Genomic DNA, 13,152 nt, shown 5'->3' with positions numbered 1-13,152 from the left:
ATGAGTAATTCTCAAAGAACCGCATATGCAAATGAGGTTCATGGAGGGACCCAATTTACATGAGATGAGTAACTGGTGATAGCGATTGGAACGTGTAAATGCGCATGTGCATGCATATCGTGAGCATGCCTTATTGGAGCGCAATATATGCACTCATCATAAGTGCATGTCACATGCGGTTGTGTATACTATTATGATTTATGTGAATAGTATTTTTAAAAAAAATCTTGAGCCATAGCCAGAAACATGCGCCTGAGATGCGCTTTTCACAGTATCGACACCTCCGGACCAGCTGGTAATATTTGGTCATTAAAAGCCAGCGCCATGCTTGGAGAATCACCCAGCGATGATGGAGAATCGCTTGGAGTGCTTGTTTAAATATTAATGAGTCCATTTTACTACCATTTTAATATTTATGACCTCATTATAATACATTTGCATGGCAGAGTCGGAGGCTGCTAGGAAGCTCGGAAAAGACCACGGTGAGCCATTCTGATAACTGAGCGGTAAAGGCACGGTAAGTTTTGAGAATCCGGCCCTCAGTCTGCCGGCAGTGTTTCAAGTCAGTCCTACTGCTTAGGCTCCTGTTTGTGAGCAATCTGTAGTCCCTAATTATTTGTCAGAGTTAAAGAATTAGGAATTAAATTTTTAAAAAGAGGCTGTCTCATTGGAGCGTAGAGGTATATTCTCACCCATTGGTGTATTCAGTAATAAATAGATTGTCTTCCTGTTAGCTCAGCATTCAAAACACAGTTGCTAACAGGTTACTGTCAGTGTGGATGAAGGAGTCAGCTAAATATAACTGAATATTTTAGGGGAAAATCAAATAAGTAAATAGATGTGGCTACCAAATAATGTGTTCCCTTCCATGGCAACCATGCTTTCAGTGACTGCATCAATTTTTTTTTTTAGGAAGGATAGTTGGAATTTCTCTAATGATGTGTTGTTTCTCCTCATGGTTCTAGTTGTCCGGTGTATTAGTAAAATATTATGGTCCCTGTTCCTTCAGTGTGTTCCTCTGAAGTTTGCAGTGGTTGTGAGTGAGTGGGGCCTTTCACAAGGCTCCCACATGGCTTCAGATGTTCAAGAAAATCACTCCTGGGGAATGTGGATTAGGACAGACTATATAGTTCCTCTTAGTCCCTCCCCTAGTCCTTTGCTATTATGATGCCTCAACCTAACATGCTTGAGAAAGGAGGGATGGTTGAAGGGAGAGATGGAGAGCAAGCCATGAATGACCTTCCTGGTTATTTTGGCTACAGCACAAGTACAAAGAGTGAATTGGGTCTAAGCCAAATTTCTAATGCACTACATCCACCAGACTAGATGTTTAGCTATTTTGCTGAGAGGTATTGGGCCTAAGTTTGATTGGAAGATGAATTGCTAATTAATATGTCAATTGATAACAGGCTCATGCAGTGTTGTACACAGTAGCACAGACATTTGCATTTGCTTTGTATTCAAAGATGAGACCATTGGGGTGTGTAAGGTACATACCATGGGTGTTTGAGTAAGAAGATGTATGCATGTTTAGCAGAGGGATTCCTTTGCATCTGTGCCTGTTTGTATATGTGGGTCTACTCTAGAGGATATCTTTGGGTGTGGGGGTATATGTTTAATGGGGATGTCTTTGGAGCTACATAGGTATGTGTGAGGAGGTCACTGAGGTATCTGTAGGGTGAGGCATAAAATAGTAACCCCCCCAGAGTATTATTTTCTGCTTTCTCAACAACCACTTGGAAGATCTAAGGAGATCTCTACTTACCCTTCCCTCCTTGGTCACTTCCACCTGGGACACATCCAATTCCCCTCCCTCAGTTGTTCCCATTGCCTCTCTCTCTTTGTTTAATCTCCCTTCTGCCAGCTCCCTGAAGAAAATAATTGCATCACTTAAACCATCTTCACCTTTGAAGAATCCAATTCCTGCCTTTCTTCTGCTTTGGTTTCTAGGTCCACTTTTCTCACCTTTACTTTCAATGGTCACTAGTAGCCTCTCTCTTACTACTTTCCCACCTCCCTGGAAATACGCTACCATTACTCCTTAACGATTCTAAATCTGACCCCAACACAGTGAACAATTATAGACCTATTTCTAATCTTCCATTTGTCATTGAGAAAGTCCTCACAACTCAGCTCTCTGATTTTCTTCATTTTACAAATGCTCTCCATCCTCACCAAATAGATTTCCATTCATATCATTCCACTGAACACACACATTTAGGTCTCACAAGCTATATCAAGTTAATATTTGATAGTAATAGGGATGTCATCTTATTTTCCTTAGATATGTCTACTGCCTTTGATCTAGTTGACCACACTATTCTCTTAAATAAGGGACCTTAACATAAGGTTGTCCCTTCAATGGTTTCATTCTTATTTAATAGAGTGGTCTTATGCAGTTCACTTTCTGGTTTTTCCTCAGCATCTAAATCACTTCTTTCCAGGGTTCCCCAGGGATCTATCCTGGGACCTATCTAATTTAATGTCTTTCTCATACCACTTGGGGGCTCCTTTTACGAAGGCACGCGTTAGCGGTTTAACGCGCGCTAAACCGCTGGACGAGCTAGCCGCTACTGCCTCCTCTTGAGCAGGCGATAGTTTTTTAGCCAGCGCGGGGGTTAGCACGTGATGAAAAGTCACGTGCGTTAAACCCGCTAGTGCGGCTTCATAAAAGGAGCCCTTTATCTTCTGTTACAGTTCAAGTTTCAAGTTTATTAATTTTTAATATACCGACCATCAACGGGTATCTAGCCGGCTTACAATAAAATGCTAAAAAATAGAGATAACAGTAACACTTGTAAAAGTGATGTTTTTAGAGAGGAGGGGAGGTGTACATTAAGGACATTGATGAGACGAACTTGAAAGTGAGAGTTAAAAAGGAGGGAAGGGGTAAAGTTACATTATTAGAGATGAAAAAAAAAGAAAGAAAAAAAAAGGGTAGAAAGGAAAGGGAGGGAAAGGGAGAATACAATAGGGATAGGATCGCTTCATTAAAGTGGTTGGTTGATTGAAGATGGGAAGATTCAAGAGCAGTTGAATGTGTCTTGAAATAAGAAAGTTTTTAAGTTAGTCTTAAATTTATCGATTAATTTTTCCTGACGGAGTTGAGATGGTAAAGCATTCCATAGGGTTGGGGCTACTACTGAAAAATTTGATTTCCTATTATAGAAAAATTCCTTTATAGAAGGGATGGAGAGTAGGTTTTGGTCAGCTGACCTAAGAGTCCATGTAGGGCGCAAAGGAATGAGAAGCTTATCAAGGAAGGAAGGTTGGTGGGAGAGTTTAATTTTGAAGGCCAATATGATGGTTTTGTAAGTGATGCGATGTGTGATGGGAAGCCAGTGAGCTTCTTTCAGAAGAGGAGTCACATGATCGTATTTCCCTAGCTTGTATATAAGTTTTATTGCCGTGTTTTGAATTAGCTGTAAACGCCGCAATTCTTTTTGAGGGAGTCCATTATAGAGAGAATTACAATAGTCAAGATGAGAGATAACTAAAGATTGAACTAGGGTTGTGATTGCTTTCGTGTCAAGAATAGAAGTAAGGGAACATATGAGACGAAGCTTATAAAAACAGGTTTTTACCACTGAGCTTATTTGGTCATGAAACGTTAAATCTTTATCGATGATTATTCCAAGTAATTTTATTTTAGTTTCCATTTTTATGGGGTAGGATTTGATGGAAATCTTTCCTGTTATTGTTTTGTTGTTTTTGATTGGAAAAAGTAGACCACATGATTTATCGAGATTAAGAGAGAGTTTATTTGTATGAAGCCAGTCACTAATTTTGTCTAGTTTATTATTAATTTCTTGTATTTCTGAGATATTTGAAGTATCAACGAGGTGAAGTAATTGAATATCGTCCGCGTAAGCGAAGATTGTGAAGCCAAATGACTGGGCTAGAGTAAGGAGAGGTGACATAAAGATGTTGAATAGCAAGGGAGAAAGAATAGAACCCTGTGGGACACCGTAAGGTTGTGCTATGGGCAATGAGGTTTCCTCTTTCGAATGAACTTTGAAACTGCGTTCGTTGAAATATGAGGCAAACCATAAAAGAGCTGAACCTGTGAGGCCGCAGTCTTTAAGTCGGCTGATGAGAAGAGAGTGGTCAACAGTATCAAATGCTGCGGACAGATCTAGGGAGATAAGAAGTACAGATTTCTGGTGGTCAAGAAAATAATATATAGTTGAGATGAGACCTAATAATGATAATTCAGTGGAGTAAGAGGAACGAAAACCAGTTTGATGTGGGTGAAGGGCATGAGTTTTGTCAATAAATTCAGCAAGTTGATTATAAATTATTTTCTCTGTCAATTTTGAGATAAGAGGGAGATTGGCGAAGGGACGGAAGTTCACTGGCAAGGTGGAATCTAAGTTCTTGTTTTTTAATTTAGGAAACACAAGAGCTGATTTCCAAGCTTTAGGGACGAGACTGTAGGAAAGACTTTTAGATACCATTTACTTTATGCCGATGATATTCAGCTCCTCCTTCCTTTCAATTCTCATTCCTCAACTAGTTATTTGTCAATCTCTGGTAAACTACAGATAGATTAAAACTTAGCTCAACAAAAACTACTGTAATGATCTTTTCCTCTGGGACTCCCTGTCTGAACCCTTCTTATTTTACTATTAAGGGTACTATTCTCCCTTACTCCACTTCTATATGTTACTTTATTTTTTTCCATTTTCATATTTCTAAGGTAGTTTCTTCTTCTTTCCTTACCCTCAGGCACATTCATTCTATTCAATCTCTTCTTCACTTAGACTCTCTTTGCATCCTTTGACATTCTTTGATATTTTCAAAACTCGACTGCTGCAATTCCCTTCTCTTTGGTCTTCCAGCCTATCAATTTCATAGACTCCAATTAGTTCAAAACACTGCAGTTAAATTTCTACATAGTTGTTCCAAGTTCGACCATATTACTCCTTTCCTCAAATCAGAACATCTTCTCCCAGTATCATATAGGATTCCCTATATACACAATATCCTTTCTCTTCAGGTTCATTTTTCAGGTCTTCATACCATACATTTTTTCCTCTATACTACAAATTTCAGCTAGGATTCAATGTAGTTTACAAAAGATTAAGAACAGGACATGAACATTGAAAGGATAGAAGGTAGGCTCCCTTCCTTTCTGTCTAACCTTCTGGTCCAACCCTCCGCTCCTCTTAGCAGTATCTCTTAACAATTCCTTCCTTTCTACAGCCTCAGTATCCTGAGGTTGTGGGTTCAAACTCTGCACTACTCCCTGTGACCCTAGGCAAGTCATTTAATCCTCCACTGCTCCAGGTACATTTAGATAGATTGTGGGACAGATAGGGAAAATGCTTGAAGAAGGGGATCACGAGTAGATCGGAAGAAGTTATAATGCCACTTTATAGAGCAATGGTCAGACCACACTTAGAATACTGCGTCCAACGCTGGTCTCCATACCAGGATATAACTCTGCTGGAGAGGGTGCAGAGGAGAGCCACGAAACTAGTCAAAGGATTGGGGAATTTGAGCTACAGAAAACGCCTCAAGAAACTGGGATTGTTCACCCTCGAGAAGAGAAGACTGCGAGGGGATATGATAGAGACTTTTAAAATATTAAAAGGTTTTGACAAAATAGACCAGGAATCAGCATTACTAACATTTTCAGATGTGACACGGACAAGAGGTCATAGTCTGAAACTGAGCGGCAGCAGGTTCAGGACTAACGTCGGAAAGTTCTGTTTCGTACAACGAGTGGTGGGCACTTGGAATGCTCTCCCGGAGGAGGTTGTGATGGAGACTACTGTTCTGGGTTTCAGACGCAAGTTGGATGCATACCTTCTTGCTAATCATATTGAGGGATACGGGAAATCCGGGTCTCCATAAAGGAGTACCTAAATGGGCCTCCGCGTGTGCGGATCGCCGGACTAGATGGACCTAGGTCTGATCCGGAGAAGGCATGTTCTTATGTTCTTATGCTCTTACCTGTATATAAACCACTTTGAGTGTAGTTGTATAACTACAAAAAGGCAGTATACAAGTCCCAATCCCTTTCCCCATCCTTTCGACAAGTATTTCTACAGGAACTTTTGTTTTTTGGTTATGGCCCCAACTCTCTGTAACTCCCTTCCCCTTTATCTCAGGATGAAAGCATCCTTCATAAAGCTCAAGAGTCAATTAGAAGCCTTTTTGCTTGCATGTAATTGTAAGCATTGTTTCTGAAGTTTCCAATACAAATATTAGAAAAAAGATAAAAATAAAATAAAAGCCTATTACTTCTTCCTGGCCTTCCACTTAGAGCCTCCTCCTTGATTTTGATTTTGTTCTTTTCTCTTGATATAATTTTTGAATAGATCATCTCTGCACTTTCCTTCCTTTTGTCGGCTCCCTTCCCTCGTCAGCCTTACACACTTTGTAACCTTTCCTGCCCTTTTATCCTGTAGGTCCTGTGATGTCTCTTATTTGTCTCTGGTGTTGTGAATGTTTACCTCCCCCCCTTAATTTTAATTTGTAAACATATGAAATTTTACAGCTTTATTTTTTTGCAACTATCTACGTTTTATATGAGAGTGAAACGACATTATCTTTAAACACAGCGAAGTTGCAGACCTTTTTTTAGCGTGATCACCCAGCAATTTTGTGGATTCAAAATTTGAAACAAAAAAATGGGGTACCAGCTTCACATGGAAACATGACAGCAGATAAAGACCAAATGGCCCATCTAGTCTGCCCATCCACAGTAACCATTATCTCTTTCTCTCTCTCTGAGAGATCCCAGGTGCCTATCCCAGGCCCTCTTGAATTCAGACACAGTCTCTGTCTCCACTACCTCTTCTGAGAGACTGTTCCATGCATCTACCACCCTTTTTGTAAAAAGGTATTTCCTTAGATCACTCTGGAGCTTATCACCTCTTAACTTCATCCTATGCCCTGTTATTGCAGAGTTTCCTTTCAATTGAAAGAGACTCGACTCGTGTGCATTTACATTACGTGGTATTTAAACATCTCTTATCATATCTCCCCTCTCCCGCCTTTCCTTCAAAGTATACAGATTGAGATCTTTAAGTCTGAACCCATAAGCCTTATGATGAAAACCACATACCATTTTAGTAGCCTTCTTCTGGACCGACTCCATCCTTTTTATATCTTTTTGAAGGTGCAGCCTCCAGAATTGTACACAATATTCTAAATGAGGTCTTACCAGAGTTTTATACAGAGGCATCAATACCTCATTTTTCCTACTGGCCATACCTCTCCCTATGCAACCTAGCATCCTTCTAGTTTTTGCCGTCACCTTTTCAACCTGTTTGGTCACCTTATTCAATCACATCAAATATAATCACACCCCAGTCCCTCTCTTCTGTCGTGCACATAAGTTCTTCACCCCGCTAAACTGTACCGTTCCCTCTGGTTTTTGCAGCCCAAGTGCATGGCCTTTCATTTCTTCGCCATTCTTCAAGCTTCGCCAGGTCTACACAGTAATGTAGGCTTTTGTCTGGCTAGCAATGTTGGAGGCCTATCGTAGATGCCACCCAAAGCCACAATTGCCAAACTCAAGGAAGTGCTGCAGAAGACCTGGGACTGCCTGCCACAGAGCTCCCACACACATCTCTTCCTCCTCCTCCCTTGCCCTTGCCTCCTGCCTTCAATTCTCTCTATCATATTGAACCCCTTCTCTGTTTCCGATAAAGCTGGGGGGTGGACGCAGAACATTCACAGTGACTGCGAAATTCTGACACATTCATTGTTTCATTAGAATGATGTTATTTTGCCATGTTTTAGTTCAAACATCTTTAATGTACAAAAATCACTAGATAGTAACCCTAAAATGTCAATAACTCGTAGCTTTAAATAATTAAGGGGTCCTTTTACTAAGGCGTGCTAGCCGTTTTAGCGCACGCTAAACGCTAACGCGTCCATTATAGTCTATGGATGCGTTAGCGTTTAGCACGCGCTAAATTGGCTTGTGGGCCTTAGTAAAAAGACCCCTGCGTTTGTTTAATAATAATCTGTAAGTTTGATGATTAAAATATAAAATTTCTCATAGAAATTCAAAGGAGTTGCTGAGAAGATGGTAAAAACTCTAAGGGGTTACTTTTTCTTTTTTTTCTTTTTTTTGCCTCACCCTGTATATATTTAAGGGGCCCTCATTTGAAATGGACATGGATGCTTCGTATGCATCCTTTTGGCCTAGAGAAGTAACACACTACACCTTCCATTCCTTCCTTTGAACTCCCCAAGGCAATCTCCATCCCAGACACAGCTTTATTAAAGCAAAGCTCTCAAGGCCACTCGCTGCTCCCTTGCTTCTTACTTAGATCACTCTGCAAAGGAAATTAGATAACTTTCTTCTTGTGCCAGCCGAAGGCTAGCACCAAAAAGTTAAGTATTCTACTCCTGGTGTATTTCCCCCAACACATACAGGTGCTGGGCACTGCTCCCTCCCTCCCTCAGCTCTGCTCTGTCTGTTTCCCTTTACTCCCCCAGCCTGAGAGCAGTAGGCCATGATAAAAGAAAAATGTTACGGCCTATCTAGCATTCTTTACTTCTAAATATAACTCTCCTTACATCGCAGGATGACAGTGAAATTACTGTAAAAGTAATATCGAGGCCACTCGTACAAGTGTCGTTACCAAGGCTCGCTTTTTACCAGGCTTTGTCAATAAGATTTTTAAGGAATTCATTTCTTTACTATAATAAATTACCCCTCCTGTTTACAAAGCCGCATGGCAACAGTACCAAAGCCCATTAATTCCCAAAGGGGTTCGGTGCAATTACCGCAGGCCACTGCAATAATCAGCTTTGTAAAAGAGGGCCTTAGATGGTTCTTTTTTCATTGCTAATTTTGTTCTGTTGCAATCAAGATAATTGCTAAACTTTACCTATTCTAACATTTCTGCCCACAGAAGTGAGAATCTCTCAGTCTGTGTTGGTGTCAGTATAGGGAGAGGGGCTCCCTCAGTCTTTCAATATTCTTTGAGTACTTCATTAGTAAACACTTGTCACCTGGCTGCAGCATTGCCCATCCAGCTCTTTCCATCTGCCCATTCCATTTGTGCTATTTAGAAACTCTAAAAATCCCTACATCAGCAGACATGAGCTGCACAAATCAAGATATTATTCTAATGAGCATGTCTTTGTACTCTTCATGGATGACAAGACTTTTCAGGTGACAGGGACTGAAATTTGCTTCTTTAACTCCTTCCTTGGTGCCCTAATATATAATATTCTGCAGGAAAGATGGGCTGCTACATTCTGTACTGATGATAACATAGAGAAGAGGGGCTTCCTTAATCTGTGCTGGTGTAAGGTATAGGGAGTCCTCCCAGGGGAATTCTGCGCTACTGTGCAATGCAGAATTTGCGTAGAATTCACCACCTCTGCAGACAGCACAGAATTCTGCCTTTCCTGCGCAACATTCTGTGCAGTCTACGTTTGCGGCAGAGATAGGCAGCTGGAAAGTGACTCCCACTCTCCCTACACACTCATTGGTTCAGTGCAGTAGGAGGAGGAGCTGCACAGTCACAGATCAGACTACTTCCTCCTCTGCTGCTTTGGTCCCTCGCAGTTCCTTTAAACCAGTGGTCTCAAACTCAAATCCTTTGCAGGGCCACATTTTGGATTTGTAGGTACTTGAAGGGCCGCAGAAAAAATAGTTAATATCTTATTAAAGAAATGACAATTTTGCATGAGGTAAAGCTCTTTATAGTTTATAAATCTTCTCCCTCCCCCCTCCCTGAAGGCCTGCATGTTCCTCTCTCTTTGCAGTGTCCTCCAGCTTCCCCCTGGCCTTCCGGTCTTAGTTTCAGCTAATTACCGCAGCCTGCAGAGACGATCACCATTGCTGTAGCGTTCCTTGTAGGCTGCCATCGGCCTCCGCAGCACGTTCCCTCTGCCGCGATCCTGACCCTTCTCTGACGTCAGGGGCAGGATCGCGGCAGAGGGAACGTGCTGCTGAGGATGACGGCAGCCTGCAACGATCACTACAGCACCGGCAATCCTCTCTGCAGGCTGCGGTAATTATCTGAAGGTAAGAATGGGAGGCCAGGGAAGAAGCCGGAGGACACTGCAAAGAGCGGGCAGCACTAGTACAGACTGCGGGCCGCAAAATAGTACCTGGCGGGCCGCATGTGGCCCCCGGGCCGCGAGTTTGAGACCACTGCTTTAAACCATGCGGCTGTATGGAGGCTCGCGGCTCAAAGGAACAGTCGGGCCCAGGACAACAGTGATGCAGAAAGCAGCCTGATGTGTGACTCTGCAGCGCCTCCTCCTCCTCCTCCTATCGCACTGGATTGGCGAGTATGTAGGAAGGGATAGGGAATCTGGAAAAAGTGTAGATGGTGTATATTTGCAAAAGGGGGCTGGAAAAGTTGTATGGAGTATAAGTGCTGCTCGGGATCTAGCTAGGTGCTTGGGAGCTGGGTTGGCCACTGTTGGAAACAGGATACTGGGCTTGATGGACCTTCGGTCTGTCCCAGTATGACAATTCTTATGTTTTTATGAGGGGACTGAAAAAAAAAGATGACTAGAGTGTAGGGGCCTGGATGAAGGTGGATGAGGTGGGTGTGCATGTGTGTATAGGCAAGCCGTGAGATTGGGGTGGAGGTCTGCAGGAAAGTGCATAGGAAACTGCAGTGGAGGTGCAGGGATATGTTATGCCAGCCCTTAAAATAGGAGAATTCTGCACAAAAAAATATCACAAATAAAGTGATAAATAAATAAGCCTAATCCCACTATCCTTTAACTCCTCGAGTCCTGACTCCACCAGACCCGCCCAAAGATATAAACTATCCTTCCCCTCTCTACGCGGTATTCTCTATGCAGGTAGACTGGGAAAATCTCTTCTCTTCAAAATCACAGGTCTCTGGAACGATCTTACTATCCCGTTGCGGAACCTGGGCTCTCTCCAACTATTCCGCAAGCAACTGAAAACTTGGCTCTTCTCTAACATGTCATTCTATTTTCCCCCTTACTCTTCCATTCTACATATAAGCTCATGTAAACCTTTTCGTTTCTCTTCTTATATTTTAAGCTCTTGTAAACCGCGCCGAGCTCCACTTCGGTGGAGAGGATGCGGTATATAAACTTAAGGTTTAGTTTAGTGCAGAATTTTGCAGAATTTTCAATTTTATTTTAATGCAGAATTCCTCTCTGGAGTAAGGGAAGGGGGCTTCTTTAGTCTATCCTGGTGTCAGGTATAGGAAGAGGGGCTCCTTCAGTATATGCTGGTATCAGGGAGGGGAGAGGGGCTCCCTAATTCTGTGCTGGTGTCAGGAACCTAGATTGGGGTTCCCTCGGTCTGCTGGTCATCAGGGAGGGGGGAGAGACTCTCAAATCCTCTCTATAACTTCATGGAACTCCTGATTTTCGCTAGCTTTTACTAAACCATGGTAGAAGTTTCTACCGTGGGCCGATGAGGTAAATACTCTGACGCTCATAGAATGAGTGTTGGATTTACCTCGCCAGCCTGCGGTAAAAATGTCTACTGCGGTTTATTAAAAGGAGCCCTTTGTATTTTGCGGGTGGCTGTGAAACAGTCCCTGACTTTGTTTCATTTTGTGTTTGTGTAATGGAGAAGGATGAGGTTTCATTGAGGGTTTATTGCCTCCTTACCTTGGGAGTGGTTGCATATTACAGTCAACTTCATATAAAAATACAAATTTACCAACCACTCCAGCACCAGAATGGCACCAGTGAGCAATTTTGCCTGATGCAATTCCCAATTATTTGTAACTTGAACTGTATTAAATCCAGCACAGGGACCTGGAACTGCAGGGAGGTCTGGAAGCCAAATGCTGGTCCGGTTTCTGCTTCTCTTTAACTTCTAAATATGTTGTTTTTATGCATATTACCCGGATTAAAAAAAAAGAACAGAGAAGCAAATTTAGGAGTCTTAAGTTTCCTTGTTTCATTCTGTTGCAGCACTGAGCTGTAGCTGGGATTTCAATTCTTTGTGGTATTTTAATTAACTGAAAGAAAAGTTACATCTACAGGGAGCCGCCATTAAATTTCTTGTTTGCAGGGTGAAGGTCATGTTTGCATCTAGAACACTGAACAAGTAGTGAAGCCTGACATTAAGGAAAGTTTAAAAATGAAAGGAACCTGTGTAGAGAGTGGTTTCGGTCTCCCAAGGCAAAACAAAAATATTTGAGACCCAAAAACAGTAAATGCTGTTCTCTTCCCTTGCAAAACAAAGAGTCAGGTTGTTCCTGTTCAGCCATGATTCTTTTTTTTTTTCTTACAATTTCTCCTTATCTCTCTCTCTCCCCTCCCCCCGACCTGTTTCCTGCAGGATGAGTTTCACCCCTTCATTGAGGCTCTGCTCCCACACGTCCGTGCCTTCGCCTACACATGGTTCAACCTACAGGCCCGCAAAAGAAAATACTTCAAGAAGCACGAGAAGAGGATGACGAAGGATGAAGAGCGGGGCGTCAAGGACGAACTGCTGAATGAAAAGCCTGAGGTCAAACAGAAATGGGCCTCCCGTCTGCTGGCCAAACTGCGCAAGGACATCAGGCCCGAATTCCGGGAGGACTTTGTGCTTTCCATTACTGGCAAGAAAGCACCCTGCTGTGTCCTATCCAACCCGGACCAGAAGGGCAAGATGCGTCGCATTGACTGCTTGCGGCAGGCGGACAAGGTCTGGCGGTTGGACCTGGTCATGGTTATCTTATTCAAGGGGATCCCACTGGAGAGTACAGACGGTGAACGGCTTATCAAGGCGGGACAGTGCACCAATCCCATCCTGTGTGTCCAGCCCCATCACATTAGTGTTTCCGTTAAGGAGCTTGACCTCTACCTGGCATATTTCATTCGTGAGAGAGGTAGGTGCCTGCCTCTTTCATTTCCTTCCAGCGGGAGTTGATAGTGAATGTGGGTTCTGTGCCCATTTTTATCTGATCCAGCAGAGCAGAGTGTAAAATGCTTCTTCCTCCTCCCCCAGGCAGCCCGATAATCCGTTCTGACACAGAATCAATTCAAATGTTTTATCTTTCTGCAATATCAATTCAAAGTGTGCTTACTGTCCTTCCTTCCCTAGGAGAGAGAACTGTCTCCTGGGAAGGGGAGAAAGAATCGCAGAAGGTAAAATGTTTGCTTGCCACTTCCTGTGTCTTGATCTGAACGTTGTAAAAAGGGCCTGCCCTATAAACTTAAAAACCCGTAGTTAGGGTTACTATA

At 42.5% G+C, this 13,152-nt stretch overlaps 1 protein-coding gene across 7 annotated transcripts in view; it reads left to right on the top strand.

The window, feature by feature from the left end:
* Positions 1–13,152, top strand: part of NFIC (nuclear factor I C) — a 264,281-nt gene that overhangs the window by 52,209 nt on the left and 198,920 nt on the right. For all 7 annotated transcript variants that reach the window (XM_033956988.1, XM_033956985.1, XM_033956987.1 and 4 more), the window contains one exon: positions 12,266–12,797. In XM_033956988.1, coding sequence (XP_033812879.1) covers positions 12,266–12,797 — 532 coding nt within the window. The remainder of the gene's footprint in view (positions 1–12,265; positions 12,798–13,152) is intronic.

This window comes from Geotrypetes seraphini, chromosome 8 (assembly GCF_902459505.1).
Source record: "Geotrypetes seraphini chromosome 8, aGeoSer1.1, whole genome shotgun sequence".
Classification (NCBI taxonomy): Eukaryota; Metazoa; Chordata; class Amphibia; order Gymnophiona; family Dermophiidae; genus Geotrypetes; species Geotrypetes seraphini.
This window is presented reverse-complemented; position numbering and strand designations above follow the sequence as displayed.